The sequence below is a fragment of the Balaenoptera physalus genome, assembly GCF_965194825.1.
Source record: "Balaenoptera physalus genome assembly, chromosome: 15".
NCBI lineage: Eukaryota > Metazoa > Chordata > Mammalia > Artiodactyla > Balaenopteridae > Balaenoptera > Balaenoptera physalus.
The window spans coordinates 66,156,773-66,184,732 of NC_138894.1; the positions used below are offsets into that span (position 1 = coordinate 66,156,773).

Genomic DNA, 27,960 nt, shown 5'->3' on the forward strand with positions numbered 1-27,960 from the left:
TATACAGCAAGGCTTTGATCATATTTATTCTCTGACTTATTTTCCATGTCTGTTATCACTGGCTGTTACTGCCTCTTACCTTTTCTGTTGACCATTCCATTCTCTTTTAGCTGCTTACCAGTACATCCACTCGATTGGGTTCTTTGCTTCTGCTTTTCAGCTTTTGTGTGGAGCATCTAAGCTTCTCTACATCTCACTGGCCAATCAGCAAACAAACCATCATAGTACATCTGGTTATGATCTTAGGTTTCTTAATTCTCAGCCCTTTCATTATTGCTGACTGCTTAGAGCACACTTCACAAATGCCAAACAAACCTTCTTTAAAAAAAAATCATGCTTTTGGAGCTATTTCATTTGCTCAGATTTGCAGGAAGTCTGTTCTAATAACTGAGATATTATTGGATAGTCGTTATGGTAGTGTGTTTCTGTCATGCACAATTTGAGATAACATACTTAACGTGTTTTGCTACCCTTGCCCTAACTTTTCAGCTAAGTCCTTAAGTGTTGTATTAGGATATAACAGGCCAATGTAATCAGACCAAGTTTGGAATTAACTGGTACGATTAACTACACAGTCTCTACTGTTGGATAACAGCTTCATGTAAATTTGTCTTTCCAAACCAGATAATTTTAAAAGATTTAAAACATTTTATCTAATGATTATTTGGTTTGCACAAATGTTATCTAACTAGACACCTATGAAGCTCCTACTTGATTTTAAGTGCTTTCTTAAAGAAATTGGAATTAACTGTTTTTCCTAAATTCACCTAGTATAGTCCATTTAAAGCATATAGATTTCTCAATATTTTCCCAGTTTATCCAAATTTTATCCACTGAGTTGAGACAGTGGAAGACAAAACTACTGACTAATCCTCACAACTACAATGAGGTCGTTTACCTCACTTATTATCTTCATTTTGCAGATAAGGAAACTGTAAAAGGTTAAAGAACTTGCTCGGTGTCATATAGGCTGCTAAATGTGTTATGTATGTATTCATAATAAATGATGGAGCTGGATCCAACCTCGTAGAACATACCAAGAACCACGATGCTGTGTTGCCTTTGTATATATTTGTTTGCAGTTTAATGGATTCAAATTCCATCTGACTCAGGAACGTCCCTTTCCAGACTTTGGGAGGAGGATATATCACTGGCCAAGGGTGTCAGAAACTCATTGTCCAGTTTCCTTACTTTAGCCCTTGCAGACCTGTGTGAGATTATCATGGGAAACCACAAGCTGTCCCGCCAGAATGTGGTACCTGAAAATAATGTTCATCAGTACTGGCAAGATCAGTTTCAGTTATTGTCAACAATCTGGGTTTCTAGCCACTGCCATGCCTGTCTCTGTTTGGTCTTGTCTTTGGCCTCATAACTACATTCTCCCTGTCTTAGTCTCTGAACTGGTCTTCTTTTTTCCGTAATCTGCTCTTACATTTCTTTTTCCTGTCCATCTGGCCAAGCTCTTTTTGAGGATATGCTGTCTTCATACTTGGCAGCCTGCGTGAGCTCAGGTCCAGCTTTGTTGGAGAGGAACGGCCCTGCTCCATTATGGTCCTTTCTTGGAGGACTGTCTTAGACACCCCTGGATTGACAGTGCAGCAGAAAACATAGCTATTTATTCCTGAAAATAACTACTTAAGCAAATAAAATGTGGGCCTTGTTAATTTTGGCTCTGGACAACCACAAACTGGAAAACATGGAATAAAGTAGAATTTTAACCATTTCTGTCCACTCCCATTAAATTACTTTAGTTCAGGCAGTCATTGTTTCAGGCCTGCTCTAACACTGTGTCCTTAGAGATTGTCCTGCCTTCTCTTGGCCCCTCTTTTCAGTTTATCCCCTGAGATCACCAAAGTATAATTGAAGTAAAAGCCTAGCAAGAACAGAAGCAAATGAGGTGAGGTTGAAGGGTTCGGGGAACAGAGGAGAAATGTGAAAAAAGTAGTGTATTCATATTGGTCATTCTCCTGTAATAATAGATGGATTTTTAGTGAAAGGAGGAATAATAGTAGAAAAAATTTTATATAATATGATAACAGAAAAAAATGTTTCTAATATCATTGCTAAGAGTGCTTTGTGAAAGTAACATAGATTTCATGAAGCTAAGTTAGTGTATTTGTCTTATAAATATATTTGTTTGAAATTTTGTGTCAGGCAAAAAGCATATGTATCTTCTTCTAATAGCACTGTTTTTAGTGAAAGATATAAATCTAGCCCTCAAATGCAGGCACATTTTCCAGTAATTTGTTCACTCATCCAGATCTAAACAGAATTTTAAATTTAAATTTAAAAGATGAAGTTGGCTTTTCCATTTTTTTTTTCATGGATAGATTCTGATGATTACAGGCAAAAATGGGGTTCTCAAATGGATAAGTGCTAGGTTTCATGACTGATGTATTTGAAGGATATATTCTTTTGTAAGATAGAAATTATCTTAACATATTTAAAAATAAACAGAAGGCTGCTAGTGAGACAAAGATTTTATTGGGTAGAATATTTTGTGTCTTTTTATAATTAATCTGTACTATCAATTATCTGAGTAAATAAATATTCAGTTTATTTGACATAATATTTGCCACCAGTCAGTTTTCATGGTTTTATTTTTTTATTCACTATATTTGTAGGTGAATCCCTCAGTGATTTAATGAAAACACATTTTCTAACAAGCTCACTTATTTTAGCCCAGAGCAAATTAGGAGGTAGGCATGCCCTAAGCAGCACACTGACAGTAAGAAGTAACCGTCGACAACCTGATGAGACAGGAGGAAACCGAAACCCTTCAGATTCAACAAGCAGAGCAGTCAGATTTATTTGGAGAAGTGCATCTTAAACCTTGGGTTATGTACACCTTTGAGATATCTGATGGAAGCTGTGGACTTTCTTCCCAGAAAGATGCATAAACATGTATCCGGTTACATTCAGTGTCAGGGGATTCTTGGGTTCCCTGAAGCCCATCCTTGGGCCAACGGTAAGAATCCATGATTTAGTAAATGAGCAAATAGCTTTACATACCTCTGTAGCCTTTAAGAGCATCACTGTATGACGGTTTATGGATAATTGACAATACTAAGTTTACAGAAAATGTTAAAATTTGTGCCACACTCTTAATAAATATACAATATTTCTTCTTTGAATTCAAAAATATACATTCTCCACTTAACATTTATCCCATTATCTGGAAAACTCAGTCTTCATTCCTTAGGGGTACTGGTTAGTGAGGTGGTATTCTGTATTTGCATAAAATAAGCTACATTTTAGCATTTTAGTAGTTGATGTCCCAGAGCCTTTTTGTGTTAGTGAGATTATGAGCATCTCTTCCCAAGCCAGCGTTCAGAGATGTCAAGTTGGTACCTTGCGATCGCCTTGGTGGGCATGTTTACAGTGCTGAGATATGTACTGCCAGTCAAGGCTTGCTCTGCCTCTATCCCCCACTCTGGTTTTTAAACATTTACTACATGCAGTTGATTTCAGTTACTCATTCAGCAAACAGTTTTTGAGGGCCTTTTGTGTTCCAGATACTGTTCTAGGTACCAAGGATACGGCAGGGAATAAAAAGCATTTACTTAAGTGAATATAGTTTTCTAAATCTTAAGTTCCCAAATAAAGACAGGGAAGTATTGGGAGTTCCTTAATCAGATCATGGAGGGAAATGTGGAGTCAAACAAAAGTAAATGGATGTCCTTGCTGTAGATCTTCAGAATCTTTTAATGTGCTGTTGTTCATTGTTATGCTCTAGGAAGAAAATATAGTATGTACTATTTTCAATACTTACTTAACCAAGGAACTCTTTTTTTTTTTCCCAGAACACATTTAACACCTTTTAGAAATATGTTCTGCTGCTCCATGGCAGACACATCCCAGATGTTAGGAATTGATGTATGAAGGGCCTTTACCCAAGGGGTGTAGGTCAGAGTGTGGCCAGGATTTCTGAAGACAGACCTTCTCACCATCTGGTTTATGGATGGTCCATTTGTAGGTTGTAGATTGAATTATTTTACTGATGGTGTCCTGAACCATTCTATTGTATTTTCATTTCCAGTATTTAAATGAAAAAGCATCTTATATAATGAGAAAGCACTGTTCCACTTATATTGTTATTAATTTTAGAAAAATGCTTTCCCTTCTACTCTGCAGTTTCTGATTTGGGGACACCTAATGGTATGTGTATGTGAACTTCTGCCCCCACCTACTCCCTGCTGCTAGATTTCTCCTCAGCACTGGGTATCGCTTGCTCCAGATCCTCTTCCTATATGGGGGTCTTTGAAACCCCATTCATCTACCACTTCACCCTCACTAGGCTGTAGTGTTTCTCAGAAGTGTGGTTGATGGACAGTTGCATCACAGTCACCTGTGTGGTTATTAAAATCATGGGTTCCTGGGTCTCACCTCAGAACCTGATGATTCAGAATCTGTTATATATGGAGCCCAGGAATCTGTGATTTCAAGTACATCTGCAGGTGATTGTTATTGAATCAATTTCCATGTTGAATTGGAAATCCATTTTTGGCCAGTGTATACGGTATTTCTCAGTTGTAGATGCTCTTGGCATTTTGGCCAGGACTGTGTCACTGTGTGGCACATTGCAGGCACAGCAGGACATTTAAAATCCTTGGCTCCTACCTATCAAATGCCATTGTCATCCCCAGTTACTGGTACGACCCAGAATGCCTTCACACATTTCCAAAGACTTCTTTTTCTACCGTATGGAGGTACTATCCTCCTTAATTAAGAATCACTGCTATATACTACTTTTATTACTCTAGAAGTTACTCTTAATAATTTTATGCATATATCTAACCTAAGACCCCAGATTACTAAGTCTGCACTTCCCAAGCAATACGAGGCCCTTAGAACACTTTAATGTCAATCACACCTCATTTACATGCTGTTTTGTTCAATATTTGAGTTCCAGCTTTTTAAAAATTACATAAATAAGACAATACTATTATTATTGCCCTGTATAGTCATCAGTGTTTGTTTATATTGACCCAAGATTGCCATTTTATTTGATTTTTACTCTTTGCATTTTAGACTTTCCTTCTGAGTCTTTTTTTTTTTAATCTTGAAATATACTTTAGAAGAATGTATTGCATTGCCTTTTGGTGGTAAGCTTGGTTTTTGTTTGGCAAATAATATCTTTTTGGGAATGATGTTTTTACCTGGGAATATAATTCTAGATTGACTTAATTTCACTTAGCACAGTATTCTGATTTTTATTGTTTCTCCGAGAAATCTAATTTATTGTTCCTTTGTAGATAATCTGACTCTTTTCTCTGACTGGTTTTAAATATCACCTCTTTGTCTTTGGTGTTTTGCAGCTTCATATGATGTGTCTGGATGTAGATTTCTTTTTTATTTATCCTCCTTATGACTTGTGTCTCCTGAATCTGAGGTCTTATGTCTTCTATCTATCCTGGAAAATTTCCAGCCGCTATCTCTTGAAATACCGCTTCTCTCCATTTTTTTCTGTTCTTTTGAAACTTTAATTAGATGTATGTTCATCTTTCTTTCATGAGATGTCTTTATGAGATAAGATGATTTTAAAATGTCTCTTAATCTCTCACATCTTCTGTCTTTATCTCTTTTTGCTGTTTCAGATCTGTCATTTGGTTTACTAATTCTGTCTTTGTGTCTGCTCCAATTAGGTTTTTAATCTCAAGAATTATACTTTTTATTTCCAGAAATTCTGTTAGGTTCTTTTTTTCCTATCTTTCAAGTCATTTTTGTTACCCTCTTGTTTCTGGTCCATGTATTTAATACTTTCCTTTAGTCCTGTAAACTTTTAAAGCATACTTAACTGTAATTTTATATTATGTATCTCTTAATTCCAAAATTTGAACTTCCTGCAAATTTAATTCTGTTGTTTATAACTTTTGCTGCTCTTGTAGTTTGTTTCCTTGTGGTTTGATAATTTTGTTTTAATTTCATATTTGGCTAAAGTAATTTAGGAATCTCCTGGGGCATGGATTGAAGGTGCATTTCTCTACAGAAAATTTGCTTCTCTTTCTGTCAGGTGCCTTGCATTACCACCAACCCAGAAACAGCTTAAATTCGTTTCTTGGCTTGAGGTTCCTGGTCCTTGCAAGAAGTGTAAATTTATACTCAACTGAGAATAGGCTGTAATTATGAATTTGGATTTTCAGGGAATCCCCCCTCATTCTAGTGATTCAAGCAGTTGTTTTTTTATTCAATCATTTTGTCAATGGACAGACACCCCCTTCCTCCCCTCCATTCACTGAGAGGTGTGGCCTTTCAGGGGCATTGTTGGTTTTATGCAGTGGTCTCAATTCCAGCTTTCACTACATCCAATAAAAATCAAAATTTAAGTCTCTAGATTCTAAGTTTAAGCTAAGGTCATGGCTTTAGCTCTTGCTTACAACTCTGATTTCCTTCATTAAATGCATTCAACAGATACTTTTTGAGCGAATGACTGTTTTCTCTTCCTGTGGATTTCTTTCCTTGTGTGTCCAGCAGTGCATTTAAAAGAGTACTTGTTCTATCTTACCTGCCATATCTAGGTATTTGTAACGGGAAGGATTTTCATATCTAGTCTTACATATTTCCAAAAGCAAAACCGCAGGTGATTTTTATATACTGGAGTTTGAGCACCCTTGGGTTAGAGACGCTGCTTCTGTCACTTCTGTAGTGGGAAGTGAGAATGTGCTTACATGGTCCCTTACGTTTTCCCAAACTTAATACCACTATTAAGTTTTATCCATATTATTAGTTCATTTGACATTTGTGGTCTGCCAATTACCACTTAAAAGTGTTATTGATATGGAACAATTCCAACTTGAATTCCAAACAACTTAAAAAATAAACTTTGAAATATAACTTGTTGCTGTTTGTCTTTTATCAGTCATAGATTATTTTCCATGTCTATATACAATCATTAGCTGTTAAGTGCATCTTTTTTAAAAGTTAGTATGGTAGTCTCAATCTGTTTTTTTCTTTTTTGAAATTAGCATCATACAGTCCTAGAAATTTAGATCTTTAATCATCTGGTTTTGAGAAACAAAGAGCCATTCAGGTTAATTCAAGAAAAGAGAGGCTATTGTGAAGATACATGTGATGGGGAACTGGAAAGCTGTCAGGAACTCAAGGCAGCTTTGGAAATACGTTTCTTTCTCATGGTCTCTTATTTTTTTCTGTGCATTTGTTCTGTTCTCTGCTCTTTATTGTCTGTCTCCTCACTGTATCTTTCCAGTTTCTTCAAATCTTTATTTGCGCAAGGTCCTACTTGCTAAGACAGTGGCACAACTTTATGGCATCATTTACACACTGGGTTATATTGCATGGTGGTTCAAACTTCTTAGAGCTGTGAGGTCTAATACAGTTGTCACTGGCCACACACTGCTTTTAAAATCAAAATGTGTAGGATCTATGTGCTGAAAATACATAATGTGTAGGATCTATATGCTGATAATGTTTTTATAAAACATTCATGAAAAATATCAGAGAAAACCTAAATAGAGAGTAGTGTTCATGGATTGAAAGATTCTGAATAGTAAAGGTGTCAGCTCTCCACAAATTGATCTATAATTACAAGCAGAATCTCAGCAGCGTTTTTTAAAAATTAAACATAGACAAGGTGATTCTAAAATGTCTATGAAAAGGCAGAGGACCTAGAATAGCTAAAGGAACTTCGAAAAAGAAAAATAAAGTTGGAGGAATCACAATATCTCATTTTTAAGACTTAACTGTAAAGCTCTAGTAATCAGGATTGTGTGTGGTATGGGCAGGGAATAGACACAAGATCAATGGATCAATATAGAATCCGGAAATAGACCCACACAAATATGGGCAATTGATTTTAACAAAGATGAAAGACAATTCAATGGAAGAAAGATAGTCTTTTCAACAAATAGTATTGGAAGAGTTGGACATATACATGCAAAAAAACAAAAAAAGGAAGGAACATTGACCTAAACTTCACAAAACAAAATTAACTTAAAAATTAACTCAAAATATAGCATAAATTTAAATGTAAAACTTCTTGTTTTAGAAGAAAGCATAGGAAGAAATCTTTATGACTTGAGGTTAAGTAAGGTCTTGGATATGATACCAAAAGCATAATTCATAAAAGAAAACAGTTGATAAATTGGACTTCATCAAAAGTAAAAACTTTTGCTCAGTGTGTTAGTTTGCTAGGTCTGCCATAGCAAAATACCACAGACTGGGTGGTGTAAACAATTGAAATTTTATTTTCTCACAGTTCTGGAGACTGGAAGTCCAAGATTAAGGTGTTGTTAGGGTTGGTGTCTCCTGAGGCCTCTCCTTGGGTTGTAGGTGGCTGCCTTCTTGCTGTGTTCTCACATGGCCTTTTCTCTGTGCACGCACAACTCTGGTCTCTTCCTCCTATAAGAACACTGGTCCTGTTGGATTAGAGCCCATCCGTATGGCTTCATTTAACCTTAATTACCTCTTTAAAGGCCGTGTCTCCAAATACAGTTACATTCTAAGGTACTGGGGCTTAGGACTTCCAATGTACGGATTTTGGGGGCACACAGTTCAGTCCATAATGCTCTGCAAAAGACACTATTAAGAAAATGAAAAGACAAGATATAGACTGGGAGAAAATATTTGCAAATCATATGCCTGCAAAAGAACTTGTATCTAGAATATATAAAGAACTCTCAAAACTCAACAGTAAGAAAATAAACATCCCAATTAAAACATGGACAAAAGATAGAAGACACTTCACCAAAGGATGGCAAATAAGCACATGAATAGATGTTCAATGTCATTAGCCATTAGGGAAATGCAGACTAAAACCACCGTGAGATACCATCACCTACCTGTTAGAAATGGCTAAAAAGTACAATCGCAACTTCTAGCAAGGAAGTTCTGGAAGAACTGGAGCTCTCATACACTGCTGCTGGAAATGGAACAATGGTACAGCCACTCTAGAAAGAACTTGACAGTTTCTTTAAAGATGATACATATACCTACTGTATGGCCCAGTCCCTCTCCAAGGTATTTTTATAATCTGTACACAGATGCTTATAGCAGCTCAATTCACACTTACCTAAAACTGAAAACAGCCAATGTGTCCTTCCAATGGTAGTGAATGAACTGTGGTATATCCATGCAATGGGATACTACTTAACAATAAAAAGGAATAAACTAATGATACATGCAGCAACTTGGTGAAAGAAAATAGTCTCCAAAAGTTATATGATGATTTAATTTACATGAAATTCTTGAAAAGGCAAAACTGTAGTGGCAAAGAACAAATCAGTAGTTGCCAAAGGTTGGGCTGAAGGGAGAATGTAACTTTCAAGGGAGGTTTTGCAGTGATGGAACTTTTCTGTTTCCAGATGGTGGTTAACTCATTTTATGCAAATCTATGCATGTGTTAAAACTACTAGAACTATATTTTTAAAAGTTGATTGTTTTCCAGTTAAAGCTAAACGAGTCTTGGGGATGTAATGTACAGCATGGTGACTATAGTTAACAATACTGTATCGTATATTTGAAAGATGCTAAGAGAATAGATCTTAAAAGTTCTCATCACAAGAAAAAATTTGTAGCTATGTGTGGTGATGAATGTTAACTAAACTTATTGTGGTAATCATTTAGTAATATACACATATATCAAATCATTATGTTGTACACCTAAAACTAATACAATGTTATGTGTCAATTATATCTCAAATTTTTAAATATTTAAATATCTCAAAAAAATTTAAAGCCTTTCAAATTTAAATATTGCATACACAAATACTTAAATACAGTTCAGTTCTTCAGTTGTATTAGCCACATTTCAGTTGATCAGTAGCTCCATGTGGTATGGGGCTACAGTAGTGGACAGCGCAGGTATAGAACATTTCCATTAATGCAGAAGGTTCTATTGGATAGTGCTGTTTTAGAGTGGGGGTCAGCCAGTTTTTTCTGTAAAGGACCAGATAGTAAATACTTCAGGTTTTGTGGGCCACATGGTCTCTATCTCAGCTGCTCAGCTCTACTGGTGTATTGTGAAAGCAGCCATAGACAATACTTAACCAGATGAACATGGCTGTGTTTCGGTAAAACTTCATTTGCAAAAACAGGCATGTTTGCTGACCCCTATTTTCGAGAATCTGATTGGCCTATTTCCCTTTTCATGTCAGCTCACGGTTTATTGGTAGAGTGACCTTATAATTTACCGTCCAAGTTATATAAAATTTTAATTATAAATTTGAGAGTGAAAGTGGGCGCTGTTAATAATTCTGCTAGGGCAGTTGGCATAACCCGCAAGTGTCCTGGGCAAACCAGGAATGTACATCACCCTGGCTATCAGTCTTCCTATGAAGTGGTTGCCTTTGTAGTAGGCTCATACCTAGTCCAAGAAACTGTGGAAAAGCAAACAAAACTATTCCTTCAGCAGGCGCTGTGGGTTAGCCATTTTTCTCTGAAATGAGTATTTATATGGGAGGCACCCTGAGGTTTGGCCCGCCCAGTACACTCAAAATAGCCTGTTTTCTGTCCCTGTGCCTTTGTTCATGCTTTTCTTTCTGTGCCCTCGTTCCCATCCCTCTTCTGTGTTTGTTGTAATCCAGCCCATCTCTCAAACCTCTGCTTAAGTGGTATCTCCTTCATAAAGCCATCCCTGTAACACCCCTTTCAGACTTAAAAAGTTGGTACTTATATTTTATAAAATTCACATGGCACAGTGCCTTAGACCAGGCGCCCAGACCTGGCTGAGCACCAGAAGCAGCACTTCAGTAGTTTTAAATACGGATTCCTGTGTCTCATCCTAAATCTGTTGATTCAGAAATCAGTGGCAGTGTTTTTATTGTTTTGTTTTTAAACTCCTCATACGATTCTTGTATAACCAGCCAGCTGGTTCAGTATTTGGAATCTGTTAATTTAGAGTTAAATTATTTGATGTAAACATTGACTTTCAGAATTAGAAGGAAACTTCTTAGAAATAGTCTTTTTTCACTTTCTTATTTTTAAATTGGGGGGAGAAGACACAAGGAAATTACTTGCTCAGATCCCATTGCTTGTTACTGGCAGAGCCAGCACTAAACTTTGCATTTTTTCACTCCCATTTCAGAACCTTTCTTCATATTCACGTTGGACAGCCCCTTCTGAGTAGTAAGCTTTGAATACCAGAAGGTGCTTGGTATATCGTAGATGATCAGATTTGTTACTGATAGTTATTTAACTCACTTTATATAACACATAGCACTTTTTTTTTTTTTTTTTTTTGCTGCTTAATGATCCATTCTTGATTATGTTGTTTACTCCCATTCCCACACTCAAGGAATACTTTTCTGATATTTGGAGATAACTCAGCAGTTTGCATGAAATCATCTCAGAAAAACCTTTTCCCAAATTAATGCTAATATGAATGGCTTCTAAAAGGCTGACTGAATCAAACTGAATTTTGGGACAGCTTTGAAATGTAATAGTTTCCAAGAGCTCCTCTAAAACTGAGATCAGCTCTAGATCTGCAGGATTTTTCTCACCAGGCCCACTCCCATTTGAGAAAGGTTACTGAGGATCTGTGGGAGTGTGTGTGTGTGTGGGGGGGGGGTGCCTAAACTTGAATGGGGATCAGGAAAATTCTTGTGGGAAGTGATAATAACCTAAGTTGAGCTTTAAAAGACATCTGGAAGTTAGGCCAGGGGAGGGAGTTAGGGAAAGCGTTTGTCTAGGCATTAAGTGCCAAAGGGCAAAAAGTGTGGATAGCACTGGAGATGGCCAGTTGTTTAGTTTGGCTAGAGCATAAAGTGCAAATTAAGGAATGACTGGAAATATAGACAGGGGCCAGGTAGTGAATGGTTTTACAGTTAAAATGTTGTATTTCACAGTTGGCTATCCACATGCAAAAGGAGTGAAATTTGAGCCCTGCCTGACACCATATAAAAAGTCACTCAAAATGGATCAGAGACCTAAATGGAAGACCTAAACTATAAAACTCTTAGAAAAAAACATAGGAAAGAAAATCTTTGTGACCTTGGGTTCCAGGCAGTGGTTTTTCAGCTATAATACTCAAAGCACAAGTAACTAAAAATAGGTAAGTCGGACTTCATCAAAATTTACAAGTTTTGTGCTTCAAAGAACACCATCAAGAAAACGAAGACAACTCAGAGTGGGATTAAATATTTACAAGTCATGTAACCAATAAGAGACATATCAAGATTTATAAAGAACTCTTACAAGTCAACAATAAAATTGACAATTAAAAATGGGCAAAGAATTGGATACACATTTTTCCAAAGAAATTCAAGTGACAAACCAGCATATGAAAAGATGCTCAAGATTGTTAGCCATTAGTGAGTTGTAAGTCAAACCACAAAGAGATAGTACTTCACATTCACTAAGAAAACAAAAGTTAAAAAGCCAGGTAATAATAAATATTGGCATGGATGTAGAGAAATTGGAATCCTCATACATTGCTGGCGATAATATAAAATGGTGCAGCCACTTTAGAAGAAAGTTTGACAGTTCTTCAAACAGCTAATCATACAGTTACCATGTGATTCAGCAATTCCACTATTAGGTCTGTATCCAACAGAATTGAAAACCTAGGTCCACACAGTGTTCATAAAAGCATTGTTCATAATAGCCCAAAATGGAAACAACCCAAATATCCTTCAACTGATAAAAGGATAAACAAATGTGGAATTGCCATACAATGAAATATTGTTCAGCAGCAAAAGGAATAAAGTACTGATACGTGCTGCAACATGGATGAACCTGAAAACCTTATGCTCAGTGAAAGAAGCTAGTCACAAGGGACCACATTTTGTATGATCATATTTATATGAAATATCCAGAATAGTCAAATCAATAGAGACAGAAAGTAGACCAGTACTAGTTGTCAGGGTCTGGGAGGGGGAGGAGTAGGGGAGTGACGGCTGATGGGTCTGGGGGTTTCTTTCTGGAGCGATGAAAATGTTTCACATTTAGATAGGAATAATGGTTACATAATTATGTGAATATACTAGAAACCACTGCATTGTACATGTTAAAAGGGTGAACTTCATGGTATGTGAATTATATCCCAATAAAGCTGTTATAAAAAGTGCTGTATTTAGTAAATAATTTAAATTCTCTGATAGGGAATTTGAATTTGTGTCTTTAAAGCAATGGTGTGTACTCCTGAAGAGTTTTAAACTCAAGAACAACATGATCTGAACATCACTTTCAGAGCATGTAAGAATGGTGGTCAGATCAATGATGTGGCAGAAGACTGGGTCTAGAAGCTGAGAATACGTATCCTCAGTTTTCTGCCCTGGGCAGATCTGTACATTTTATGTTACTGATACTGATTTAGAAATTCTTAACTTTATACACGGTAATATTTTATAATATTTACCTTGCTCTCATTTTTTTCCTAATCAGTTTCTCTAGGTGATTGAAAAAAGAATAGCAGGTACAGAGTATTAGAGTTAATATTAATTTTTAAATTTACCTGTGTGTAACCTTGGCTGCTGTGAGTTTAGAGACAGCAAAATATGACTTATTTTAGCCAGAGGACCAAGATTCTTGATGAACCATTATGCTTTAAACACCTTCCATTAATAAATGTAAGGATTTTGATGGGGAAAAAGCTCAGAAATTCAGGTTTACTGAGGGTTTTTTGTTATTCTTCTTCCCTTTTTGTGAATTATCTTGTCTGTCAAATAGCTTACATATTGGAGAATTCCAATATTTTATAACTTTTTATCCTTTAGAAAATTCTGGACTGATTTAAATTTTGAAAAATTGTATTCATAAGTCAAGCCTATAGTAAATAATTGACTTTAGTAAGCTAGTTATCACTAGTTTACTGTCATAGTTTTTCTGTTAAATATGTGCTGGTGTAACCATTAATAAACCTATTTTTAGAAGAGTACATTGTGTACTGCAGCCATTTTGGACACTTTGTGTAACTTGTGTTGTCAATAGAGATCGTGCCCTCTTGTGGTAAGCTGGGAACAGAATTTCAGCTGTAAAAGTAATCACCCTAGCTTTCTTTGAGTTCATATTTTTTGCTAGTGCATACTCTGAGTTTATTTTCAATAAACAGAAAACAAAACTATAGCAAGATTTTTAAATGGAGAATTGAGAATTGGAGAGAGTAGTGTGTTTTGTCTTATTTTATTTGGAGAAGTGCTAAAAAAGATGTGGGTTAACAGACAGAGTATCAAGGAGGAGCCTAACAGGGAAAAGATATCTCAGTGTGAGGAAAGGCAACGAGTTCTGAGAGTGTTTGAGAAGATTTATGACTAACGTTGATGTGATATCCTGAATATTTTACAGGTACACTCTGCCCTATCCTCCTTAGAAAATGCTCCCAGAATTTCTATTCCGTGTGTGTGTGTGTGTGTGTGTGTGTGTGTGTGTGTGTACCTTCTCATCCTAGGGAAGGGAAAAAATACTTATGTGGCACTATTTGAACTGTCTGTCTCATATAATGGAAATTAAGTTTAGTTTGAAATAAATGTTGAAATCTGTTTTGAACTGCCTGTAATAAGTTGGCATCCTAAGTGTTTATTAGTCATGAGGATTTTTTTCCAAAAGGAATGAATTTTCCCTGAAAATTTTATTTTAATGTTTTCTTAATTTATATTTTTTAATACCTTTGTTCTTCTTTGAGTTTAAAGGTTAAATTTTATATTTCAGTAGTGACTGTGTCCCATGTATATCTTCTTAGAAACTGATTTTTTTTTTTTTAATGCCCCAGTATTCTTAGAAGGATTCCGATGTTAATGCTGTTATCAACCCTTGTGGGTGATTCACTGATCTTTACCAATCCATTAATAAGAAGTGTTACAACTAAGTATTATTCTCATCACATGAATGAATTTTTCTGTGATCAGGGAATTGCATATATTGGTCTTCATTGGTTGATATGAAAATCAATTTATTAAGTTTCAGTTCATAGTTTAAAACATTATTTTGAAAATTCTGATTCAATTATAAAACATTTTAAATTGACAAAAGTAACTGCCATTTTTATACAAATTGAAAAGACAATTTCTGCTTATTTATACATAATTACAGCTGTAAACACCAGCAATCTAATATTATGGATTGATTTTTTTTTAATGATTTTTATTTTTAATATGTGGCTTGTAAAAATATATTTGGTTTGTATTAACTGTACTTATTTCATTGTACTATCAGGTGTGTTTAAACAGATGCAGGGAAGTTATTTTTACAGTTAAAAAATGGTGCTTGCTTTTCATATTATGAAGTTTTTAAATTTAAAAGTTTAAAGCTAGTTAATTCAAAATTTTAACAAACCTTTGAATGAATGGCAATAGAATGTAATGCTTAAAAAAGCTCAGACTCTAGAGTTAGACTGCCTGGGTTGGAATCCCAGCACTGTCACTTAATAGCTAGATGGCCTTGGCAAGTTCTTTAACTTGTTGGTGCTTCAGATTCCTCATCTGCAACACGGGAATAATATTAGTACCTACCTCATAAGATTGTTGTAAGGATTAAACGAATTAATATAAAAACACTTAGAATAGTGCCTGATGTATACTAAGGTCTGTGCTTCTGTTAACAATATTATTATTATCACCATTATTAAATTTATACATGGATTAATGTTGAAATTCATTTTGAAGAATATACTGTTTGTTTTGTAAATGTAAATCACTTTTGCAGTTCTTGCTGTAAAAAACTTTTCTGAATAATTGAAAATAAATAAAAGCTCAAATGACATTTTATGAAGTTTTTATGAAAGCTTTGTTCACAATTATCTTTTCTTCTCTTTTAGGCACGGAATGTTAACACCGGTGAATTGGCAGCAATTAAAGTCATAAAATTGGAACCAGGTAAATTCATTGAAATTTGGTGTTTCTTATTGCTCTCAGCCACTGGATAGCTTCCAGGCTTGTTTTAATGATGTTTGGTCAACCTTCTCTTGTTGTTCTCAACATCTGACAAATAGGACTGGTGTCTACTCTTTCCTTCACCTCTTTGAGACCTGTAGACATGTTGCCCAGTTCTTCCCTGAAAAATAACTAGTAATTGCGGGAGGGAGGGGAGCTCCTGAGCGGACTTTGTTCCTTCTGGACGCAGTTGAGCTCCCTTGTCACACATCGTTAGCGGTGTATTTCCAGGTTAACGCTGTCCAGTGATGAGGGGCAGTGTGACGCAGTGGGAAGAATGGGACTGAAATCTGGTCGTTGTAGTCCAGCTCTTCGTGTCCCACTCTCCTGCTCTGTGAACTTGGGCAAGTAACTTCAGCTCTGAGTCTCGGTTTCCTCAATAAACCTAGCTCTCACATTTCACAGGTCGTTAATATTGTAATAGCTACCTTCCACCTTGAGTAGCTTGTCAAGCCCCTAGGACTGCTCCGTATTTTTCGTCTGCTTCAACTGTATTCTATCCCTGAATTCCACGCCCCCAACCCTGCAAAACCCATGTCTTTCTGAACTAACTACATACTCGTCCCTCTTTTTCTCCTTCCCACCATAAGTAAGTAAGTGTACTAGTGTCTAGACTGAGTTCCATGGCGATTATAGTGCCTTTCTGAAGGTGCCTTTCAGTATGGGCACAAATACATCCAGTAATTTTTTTTTTTTTTTAAGTGTAGGCAACTTTTTCTATGTAAGTCGAGATAGTAAAATACTTTAGGCTTTTTGGACCACAGCTAGTCTCTGTATACAGTTCTCTCTCTCTTCCTCCCTCTCTCTCTCCTTTCATCCTCCTAAAATATAAAAACCATTCTTTGCTGAAAAACCATTCTTAGCAAACCAGGCTACCTGCGCCTGTAGTTTGCCCACCCCTGATTTAGATCATCAGTAGACTTTTTAGAAGTGCTATTAAGATGAAGTTTGAAGGATGTGTTGACTGACTGTGATCAAACCACACTCAAATATAATGAATTTAAAAAATACTTTTTAAGTTATAGGTATTTACAGATTTTTTATATTCTAATTATATTCTACCATCACATGACAAAGCTTTTTCTGTTCTCTGACTCTCCTGTTGTTTAGTGGAAATTTGAAATTGACAAAATCTGAGGTTAAGAAAGAAATTAAAGGTTTGACATTTGAAGCAGGACCTCCATTTTTAATCATTAAGAAGTGGCTATGTTATTGATGAAGTAGTCTCTTAACTGGTAGCAGTGTGTACATACATCATTCCCTCATATCAGTTTAGTGCCTCCTCTTTCAGGAAGCCTTCCTCCCCTGACCCCTGCCCTGACTAAGATGACTCCTGCAGGAATAGCTCTGGAATAGCACTTACCACAGCTGTGCTTCCAGAGTTGCCTTTCTTTGTTCCTAAGTTTTAATCGAATTTATGTCCACAGCACTCAACTTAGCGTCGGTGCATAGTACACATTCAGGACATCTTAAAATTTCCTTTAAAAAATTAGGAACTTAAAATCTTATTGTTCATCAAGTCATTTGTTTCCTGATTAGTGAATTTTTTGTGTTATGTTTATCTTGAACACTGCCTTGTGTATATAGATCATTGTAATAAAAGAAAACACAATTAAATAAAAAGAAAAAAGCTTATTCCTATTCTGCCACTCAGAGATAACAAGAGTTACTACCATATATGTTATTAGATATACACTTAAATTTGGTTAACATTGGATTCCCTACTTGTGTGTTCATAGCAGTCACCTGAATTTTTTTTTTGGCTGCATGTGTGGCTTGCAGGATCTTAGTTCCCTGACCAGGGATTGAACCCGGGCCCCCTGCAGTGGAACCCGGAGTACTAACCACTGGACCACCAGGGAATTCCCCCTGAATTTTTCCGTTTAATTTCTTTGTTTTAATTTGTTTATATCCTGTGAGAAATGTTTAACTTGTTGGTGAGCTTGAAGTATATGGCACAGTGGTTAAGTGCACAGACTCCAAAGCCAGACTACTTTGATTCTGGTCTGGCTTGACCACATTGCTTAAGCTTTTCGGATGGACCTCTGTTTCCTCATCCCTAAAATGGGGATAATAATAGTAACTTCCTCTTAAGGTTGTTGTAAGGATTAAATAAGCTAATATATCTAAAGCACTTTAAAAGTTTCTTTAAAAGTTTCTTAATTTGCCATAATGACGTAGCAATTCCACTCTTGTGTATCTACCCACACAACAACTTTCACACACAAATGTTCACAGCAGTGTTATTCATGATAGACAGAAGCTGGAAACAACCTAACTGCCCATCAACTGGTAAATGAATAGACAAAATGTGTCCATACAATGGAATACTGTTCAGCAATAAAAAGAAACAAACTGTTGATACATGCTGTGACATAAATGAACCTTAAAAACATGTAAAGTGAAAGAAACCAGACAAAAGAGACTACATATTATATGATTCCATTTATGTGAAATGTTCAGAAAAGGCAAATCTACAGAGTCAGAAAGTGGATTCGTGGGCTGGTGTATGTGGTGGGAGGATTAATAGTTAATGGGCATGAGGGATCTTATTGGGTAATGGAAGTATTCTAAAACTGATTTACAGTGAACTTACTTGGTGAATTTACTAAAAAAAAAAAATCATTGAATTATGCACTTGATATGGATGAATTACATGATTTTAAAATATGCCTTAATACAGTTATAAAAAATAACCACAATACCATTGTAGTCTCTTACAATATTAATAATAGCTTCTTAATAACAAATAAGTTTCACACGTTGTAATTAGTTGATGTGTCTCAAATTTCTTTTATATCCATAGGTTCTGCCTTCATCGCTGTCTTTTTCCTTGTCTTTTGTTTGTTTGTTTGAAGAAACTTGGTTATGTGTCCTGTAGGATTTTCCCTCAGTCGGGGTTTTGCCAGCTGCCCCCCTGTAGGATCATTTAGTGTGTTCTTCTGTGAGTTAGTGGTTAGTTCTAGAAGACTGATAAGATTAAGGTTTGATTTGGCATGTGGTGGAAGAGGACAGCTTTGTTGGTGGTGTTATGTTCTCATTTTTCTAAATTACAATTCTGATATCCAGTCTTTGACATTTTGAAAAACAGAAACTAAATCTGAAATAGTCAAGTGTAGTGGAAATGATTTTAAGAATTTGCATCCAAAGTTGGGTTTTTTTTTCCCCCTTTTTCTTTATAACTGATATCCAGTTTGAACCTGAAGCTAGATGAAAACTTCTTTGGACATTTGGACAAAATTGTTTACTTAAATGTGAATTTGGTCTAAGTATCTCACTGGGGCTTCTAATCTTAGTCCTGTGGCTTTAATTTAGATTTGATTTTCTCAATTGTTCTTTGATTAAGCATCAGTCTGTAACATTTTTTAACTTAAATTGCAAAGACAATGTTTGATCATTGTAATAAAAGTTAAAAAAATACAATTAACCAAGAAGAAGAAGCTAAACATCATTCATCATTCTGCCACCTATATAAACACTTGACTTTTAGTGATTTTCTCTAGATTTTTTTGTGTATTTATGTACAGGCATACCTAGTTTTATTGGGCTTCACTTTACTGTACTTCACAAATACTGTGTTTTTTACAAATTGAAGGTTTGTGGTGACCCTGCATTGAGTAAGTCTGTTGGCACCATTTTTCCAGTAGCTTTTGCTCACTTCGTGTCACTGTGTCACATTCTGTCAATTCTCATAATTCAAACATTTTCATTATTAGTATAACTTTTATGGTCATCTGTGATCAGTGATGTTAATGGCAAAAAGATTACGACTTGCCAAAGGCTCAGATGATGGTTAGCATATTTTAGCAATAAAGTATTTTTAAATTAAGGTATGTACTTTTTTTTTAGATATAGTGCTATTGCTTAATAGACTACAGTTAGTGTAAACATAATTTTCATATGTACTGGGAAACCAAGAAATTAGTGTGACTTGCTTTATTGCAGTCTTCTGGAACTAAACCCACAACATCTCTGAGGTATGCCTGTACAAACACCTAACATATATACTACACACACAGAGACACACACACTTACCTACGCAGACCACAAAGGGCTGGGCAGAGTTCAGAGATGGATAAGAATGTACTGAGATCAGCTTGATTTGCATGCTTACTGCTGAACTGGTAAACAAGCATTGCAAAGGCTAAGTAAGAGAAGAATACCATGAGTGGGCACAGCTCCCCAGTGCTTCCCCAGGTCCTCAGAGGTGACCCAGACTGGTGGTCCGTGCAGTGAGTGATTTGTCAACCACAAAACACCTGGCTTGCTGCCATTTATGCTATCAGGCTTGCAGAGGGACATCATCAATACTCAGCGAGTGGTGTGACTCTTCTTAGAAAAGGCAATTATTTGTTGTGACGCTGTTCGGTAGTTTTGTGTTCCATTTCTTACTATGTCCTCAGATCTGTAGCTGGCCTGGCCATTGCCTACCAAAGATGCAAACACATGTATATGTACATGAGTGTGTTTTATCCATAAATGGGTTTATTTTGTACATCTTCTTTTCATTTGAAAAGCATTTCATGAATTTTTTTCTATGTTAGTATTTCTACACCACCATTTTTTAGTTGGCTGCATAGTATTCAGCAATATAAATTATAGCTGTTTAATCAGTCCCTAATGATTATAACACTTAAGTTTTTACAATTATAAACCATGTACCTCTATTTATTATGTATCATGTACCTATGAGGACATCTTTTGTCCTTGTACATATGATTATTTTGTCATGATAAATTAATTAGCTGGTCAGAGGATATGTACATTTTTAAGAGTTTTGACATATACTAGGGATTATGCCTGACATTTCCAGGGTTTGATTTTTTGGTTTTTGGTTTTTTTCCTATACCTTTGCCCACAAAAGGGTATCATTATAATAAAATCTTTAGTATTGATCAAACACCGATGTCTTACTGTTAATTAACATTTCTCTGTCTTCCAGTGATTGGGTATCTTTTTTCCCCATATACTTCTTGGCCTTTTATTTTTATTTTATGAAGAGCTTGTTTGTGTCAGTCATTTAACAAATATTTATTCATTGTCTGCTACGTGCCAGGCATTGGTCTGGGTGCTGGGCAAATAGTGGTAAATAAGGCAGACTCTTACCCTTGAGAAGCTTATATTTTAGTTCAAAGTGACAGTAAACATGTAAACAGATAAGATAATTCATGAACTAAAATAAGGTAATGTTGTTGAAAGTGGCCAGAGGCTACTTTAGCCAGTGTGGTTAAGGGAGACCTTCAGAGCAGGTGGCATTTGGGTTGAGACTTGAACGATGAGAAGGCAATAGTCATGTGACAGTCTTGGGGGGAGAGCATTCTAGGTGGTCAAGGGTAAGTGCAGTGACTCTGAGACAAGAATGAGTGCTGCAAGGCTGAGGACAGAGAGAAGGCCTGTATGGCTGGATCATTGTGAGCCAGCGGGGAACAGGGTGTGGAAGGGGGCTGGAAAGCTAGTCAGGGACTAGATTATAGATGGCCTTGGGCACTGTGGTAAGGAGGTTAGATTTTACTTGAAGCTCAGTGGAAAGCTTTTGGAGGATTTTTGGCCTGAGCAACTGGGTGATACTTTAGGTACTGTTTACTGAAATGGGGAAGACTTGAAGTGTGGATGGAATCAGTAATCCTCTATTTATTATGTATGTTTTAGGCATCTGCTAGATATCTAGTTGGAGGTGTTCAATAGGCAGTTTGACACATGCATCTGGAGCTTTAGGAGAAGTTAGGTTACACATACAGATTTGAGGGTCCTCAGCATGTAGGTGGTCCATGAAGCCGTGGAAGTAGATGAGGTTACCTGAGAAGAAAGGAGAGATAGAGAAGGATGGCCCAGGTTGTAACCCTGGGTGATTTCGATACTAGAGGTCCGCTAGAGGAGGAGGTCCCAGCAAAGAAAACTTGAAAACAGGTAACAAATTAGGTAGGAGAAATATCTGCTGAGGGTTTTGTCAGTGAAGCCTTAGAAGAAAGTCTTTCAGGCAGGAGGGAGATTAAACTGTGTCAGATGATGCTGAGAGATGTGGAGTACGATGAGGATTCAGAATTGGGCATTGGTTTTGATGACTTTGATAAATCAGATTAGTGGTTAAGGAGAGAATGAGAGGAAAGGAAGTGAAGATAGCCAGAAAGATTCTCCTCTCAAGGCCTTTTGCTGAAAAGGTTAGCAGAGAAATGGGGCATTAGCTGGAGTGGGACCTAGAGTTTATGGAAGATTTTTCTAGAATACATGATACTCAGTTACGTTTTGTGCCAGTGCAGTGAGAATAAATCAGTAGAGAAGAAGAAATAGATGTTGCAGAAGCTAATGCAGGTAACTCCAGGAATAAAGTCTGAGAAAATGAAAAGAGACAGGATCCAAGGCGTAAGTCTAAGAGCAAGGAGACTTGATTCATTTTAACAGGAGATAAGGCAGAGGATGAGTATATAAGCAGGTAGGAGGACAGAATTGATAGTGGAAAGATTGGTTATTATCTGATTGTGCCCATTTTCCTTTTGAACTATAGGACACGGTTATCAAAGCTTTATGCTTTGAAAGCCTTGCCAATCCCACTATTTATTCATACGTATATGTATATTTTATATACACATATAAACTTTTGACTTTCGTTGTACTTTTTTTTTTTAACATTTAGATCTTAGATCCATGTAGAATTAGTTTGTTGTATGATGTGAAGTAAAAATCGAACTTAATTTTTTTTTCTCAAATAGTTAAATCTAGCTCTTTGTTATAATTGGTTCTGTTCTGGGCTTTCTGTTTTAATTTAAGGAATTGCCTATTTATTTTGTTGCCAATACCACACTGAAACTAGCTTTTAAAATAATACTTGTTCCTGAGGTAGGTTGTTGCAAAGAATATTTTTTATAGAACCTGATGAAGATTAACATAATGATTGATAATGACATATTATTTGGATATCAGAGATAGATACAATAATGTAAGATACTCAATGACATTGGAAAATAAAGGATTCCATAAAAGTGAGTTTTCTAAGATCCTCTTTAAATTGCGAAAATTGTTTTAACCATTGTGTTTGTAAATATTTCTCAAATGCATTTCACCTCAAATAACATACTGAGAGTAGTGTAGTTATCATAATGTAACTAATAGTTATAAGTTGTCCTCAGCAGCTCATGGCAAAGAGAAATGTTGTGGTGCCTCTCAGAAAAAGGCTCTAAATGACAGTGACTGAATGACAATGACGTTTCCCCCTCTCTACGTGTCACTAGTTGCTTTTTTTTGGCCACGCTGAGCAGCTTGTGGAGTCCTAACCACTGGACCGCCAGGGAATTCCCTAGTTGCTTCTCTTTAGGTCCGTAAACATTTACTGACATATGTTAAGATAAATGATAAGGCACATTTCTTGATTTTGAGGTCTAGCCCTTTATATCTGCCTTCTCTGTCTCCTGTTTCTGTTGTGTTGTTGGCCAGGAGATTGGACAATCAGATTTGTTAGAATTGCATCTAATGAAAAAGTGAATATGCTGTGAGCTTATCAGAAGAATTTTCCTTTGAACTTTGAGTCATCTCTCTTACCTTCTCAAGGTACTTTTTGTCCATGCCTGGTTCTCATTTATGTCCTGAAAAGTTAAAGTTACTAAATAAGTGCTTAGTTTGAAACCTAATCGTTTCTACGACGGGTAGTGGAAGTCAAAGAGAGAGCATATAGCGTAGTGGTTAAGAATGTGGACTTTGGACCCAGAGTGCTTTGATTAAAATTGAGGCTCCATCATAGTAAACTGTGTGACCTTGGCAGATTATTAACCTCTCTACCTATTTTTCCTTTCTGCAAAGTAGGGGCAGTAATAGTTCCTACCTCATAGGGTTCTTGTAAAAATTAAGTAGTTTAATGTATTTGAAGTACTTAAAATAGCTGTAATTTTTATTAATAGGGACTTAAAATTGTTATAAATACATTGATTTATTGTGCAATTAAAATGAATAAAATTAATAAGCTATTATGTTTTCTTGTTCTAGAAAACAAATGCAACAACTGATTTCTTATACTGTCTACTGACTTAGTCCTCTCTCTTGCTATCCACTCCCCCACCTCTCCCCGCAGTACACACGCATACACTCTTACACATGCCATAGAGCTGCTAGAGATACTGAACGTGCTTTGGGTGTTAGACTTTTCTTTGTGATACTCTGGGGGCTGTGGAATGAGGCAAGCTTATAAAATTATTTCCTTAAACTTACCTTCTTTCAGTTACTACTCATGTACAGTGAAATAAAGTTCAGGAATTGCCTTTTTTGAACTTAAATATAACGTCTACCATAGACTGTAAAATCCTCGATGGAGGAGGCCTTGTCTCTTAATTATAACCTTGAGACATTGTACAGCTCTATGCACATAAATGTTTGGTAAATATTTTACTGAATGAATATTGTATATGATAAACTAAAACATCCAGAATGATTTTTTTTTCTATGTGAAAACATTTTTTTAATGTTCAAAAAACCCCACAACTTACGAGTTCTGTTCCTAGAGTTCTTATACTTTGTGGAACAAAGCAACTTTCTAACCTTTTGAGCATACCCATGCTACTTGCTGGAGAAAAATATTTATTATTTGTAAGATAAAATAAAATCAATCTCCAGGTAAACAGATTAACCCTTTTTATATGTTTGGTTTGGATCTTTGATATATACATATTTAGTCTTCAAAGTCTATAGGTGTCATGTATATAAGTAACATTAATAGGCTCTGAAGTACTAACAGGTCCTTTTAAAATTAAAAACTAGGGGAAACACAGCTATCATATTGAGTTTGCTTTCTTTGTCAGAGGAGGTACAGGGGAGAATTTGGCAGCAGAATTCAAACGGGTCCAGAAATCAGTAGAAAATAATGATGATGTGCAGAACTTGGCTTAACAGGAATCCACTTTCCTTTTTTTTTAAATTAATTAATTAATTTATTTATTTTTGGCTGTGTTGGGTCTTCGTTGCTATGCGCGGGCTTTCTCTAGTTGCGGCGAGCGGGGGCTACTCTTTGTTGCGGTGCGCGGGCTTCTCATTGCGGTGGCTTCTCTTGTTGTGGCTCATGGGCTCTAGAGCACAGGCTCAGTAGTTGTGGCTCACAGGCTCTAGAGCGCAGGCTCAGTAGTTGTGGCGCATGGACTTAGTTGCTCCGCGGCATGTGGGATCTTCCCGGACCAGGGCTTGAACCTGTGTCCCCTGCATTGGCAGGCGGATTCTTAACCACTGCACCAGCAGGGAAGTCCCAGGAATCCACTTTCTTATTAGTGTTTTTCCAGATGGTAGAATTATTTTTCTTAAATTCACAAATTCACATAACAACAACAACACTAATGGTGATAAAAGTCACAGCAGCCACTTTTTGGATACTTGCTTAGGACACTGTGCCAGACCCTGTACTAAGCTCTTCATATGCATTGTCTCAGTTAATCCTCACAGTAACAAACGCTGTGCAGTAGGTACGGTATTATCATCCCCATCTCACAGGATAGAGGCACAGAAAGATTAAGTAATTTGCCTAGGACTGTATGACAGCGGAGCAAATTTAAATCCAGGTTTATGTCTCCCTAGAGCCTGTGCTATTATGTATGTTGCCTTACAGATGCTTCCTGGAATTTTTAGAATAATTCCCAGTTCTCCAGCAATATTTTTTGAAAGTTTGCCTCTCTACTGTAGAGCTCATTATTCATTTATTTTCAATGTTAAATTAAATTTTAAGTTTTTATAGTTTTTTAAAATTTATTTTATTTATTTATTATTTTTGGCTGCATTGGGTCTTCGTTGCTGCTCGCGGGCTTTCTCTAGTTGTGGCGAGCGGGGACTACCCTTCATTGTGGTGCGCGGGCTTCTCATTGCAGTGGCTTCTCTTGTTGTGGAGCACGGGCTGTAGGCGTGCGGGCTTCAGTAGTTGTGGCGTGCGGGCTTCAGTAGTTGTGGCTCGCGGGCTCTAGAGCACAGGCTCAGTAGTTGTGGCGCATGGGCTTAGTTGCTCTGCGGCATGTGGGATCTTCCCGGACCAGGGCTCGAACCCGTGTCCCCTGAATTGGCAGGCGGATTCTTAACCACTGTGCCACCAGGGAAGCCCTATAGTTTTTATTTAACATAATTTCAGACTTTAGGGGAAATGTTGAAAGAATAGTACAAAGAATTTCAATATTTCATCAAGATTTCTCAATATTAATATTTGCTACATTTGCTTTATCTTTTCCTTATCTTATCCACTTAAAGATACCCTCTTCCCCTGAATACCTTAGTGTGTATTTCGTTAGAACAATGAAATGTCATTCATTGCCTTACATAACAGTACAATCATCAAAATCAGGAAATTAATGCTGCTACAGGGCTGTTATTTAATCCACAGACCTTATTCAGATTTTGTCAGTTGCCCCAATAATACCTTTTTAGGAAAAAGAAAATCTGGGATAATGTGTTGCATTCCGTTGCCAGGTCTCTTCAGTTTTTTTTGTTTGTTTGTTTTTTAATCTGAAAGAGTTCCTGAGCCTTTGTTTTTTTTTTTGTTTTTTTTTTTTTTAGAAATTCACATTCTTTTATTTATTTATTTATTTATTTTTGGCCTTGTTGGGTCTTCGTTTCTGTGCGAGGGCCTTCCCCAGCCGCGGCAAGCGGGGACCACTCTTCATCGCGGTGCGCGGGCCTCTCACCACCGCAGCCTCTCCTGTTGCGGAGCACAGGCTCCAGACGCACAGGCCTGAGCCTTTGTTTTGAATGCTAGGTCTGTTTATTGCTACTGATGCATAGTTTCTACTAGGTTGTCTTAAGGGATAGAGCCAGGAGATAGATGTATGTATGCACACATAAATATGTACATACCCACACACCTCTCCCTTCCCTACCCCCCATCTATCTTTATCGAAAACTATGACTTCATGCTTATACCTCCAATACCAGTCTAACACCATAAAGTTCATTCTCTCTTTTCTTTCCATATGTGTAACTTCCTTCTCCAACAGAGGGAAACCTGGTTTCCATTATCGGCAGTGTATTTACTTACTTGCTTAATCCTTGAACATAAAAGTAATTTCAGAATTGTTAACCTATGCCTCTGTGAGAACTCAGCTACTAACTGGAGGTCATTGTTTGTTTAGAATATTTATCTCTAGGCTGAGGGCGTATAGTGTCCTAAAATCTGGTTCCCCTTGTCTCTCTCCCTTTCAAAATTACTTATGTTATTCTGTTGAAGTTTGTATGGTGTATTAGTTTCCAGGCTGCCATAACAAAGTAGCACAAACTAGGTGGCTTGAAACAACAGAAATTTATCCTCTAACAGTTACGGAGGCTACAAGTTGGAAATCAAGGCGTCAGCAGAGTTGGTTCTTTCTGAGAACCCTGAAAAATATGTTCCCTGCCTCTCTAGCTTCTGGTGATGGCCAGCAACCCTTGGTGTTCCTTGGCTTATAGGTGGTTCCAGTCTCTGCCTCCGTCATCACAGAGCAAACACCCTGTCTCCAAATTTCCCCTTCATATGAGAACACCAGTCCTAGAGACTACCGTAAAGGCCTCATCTTAGCATGATTACAGCAAGACCCTGTTTCCAAATAGGATCACATTCACAAGTACTGGAGGTTCAGTTCACCATATCTTTTGGGCGGACACATTTCAACCCATGATACATGACCAGTTTATTTGTTTCTGTTTGTATTCATTTTGGGGATGCCTCCTTCATCGTTGATTTTATTTCTTTTAGAGTATTTTTTTAAGTATGTGCAACTTGAACATGATTCAGGGAAGTGTCATTCTTTTTTTTTTTTAAATTTATTTATTTATTTTTGGCTGTGTTGGGTCTTCATTTCTGTGCCAGGGCTTTCTCTAGTTGTGGCAAGCGGGGGCCACTCTTCATCGCGGTGCGCGGGCCTCTCACTATCGCAGCCTCTCTTGTTGCGGAGCACAGGCTCCAGACGCGCAGGCTCAGTAGTTGTGGCTCACAGGCCCAGTTGCTCCGCGGCATGTGAGATCTTCCCAGACCAGGGCTCGAACCCGTGTCCCCTGCATTGGCAGGCAGACTCTCAACCACTGCGCCACCAGGGAAGCCCAAGTGTCATTCTTTTATCTTTTTTTATCCTATTCCCACTCATCCGCTGTTGATAACCACTATTTTTGGTCTCAGGTTTATCTTTCCATGTTTTGTTTTGTTTACCCAAATGAG

General features: G+C 36.9%; 1 protein-coding gene and 1 long non-coding RNA gene across 3 annotated transcripts in view; one reads left to right on the plus strand and one right to left on the minus strand.

Moving 5' to 3' along the window:
• MAP4K3 (mitogen-activated protein kinase kinase kinase kinase 3) overlaps nt 1-27,960 on the plus strand; it is a 201,240-nt gene that overhangs the window by 38,881 nt on the left and 134,399 nt on the right. For both annotated transcript variants that reach the window (XM_082427700.1, XM_082427701.1), the window contains exon 2: nt 15,707-15,764. In XM_082427700.1, coding sequence (XP_082283826.1) covers nt 15,707-15,764 — 58 coding nt within the window. The remainder of the gene's footprint in view (nt 1-15,706; nt 15,765-27,960) is intronic.
• On the minus strand, nt 16,743-27,559 carry LOC309644292. The gene is made up of 2 exons (XR_014254356.1): nt 26,506-27,559; nt 16,743-26,291 (listed from the first exon to the last, which is right to left on the minus strand). It is a non-coding gene; the product is annotated as an uncharacterized lncRNA (long non-coding RNA).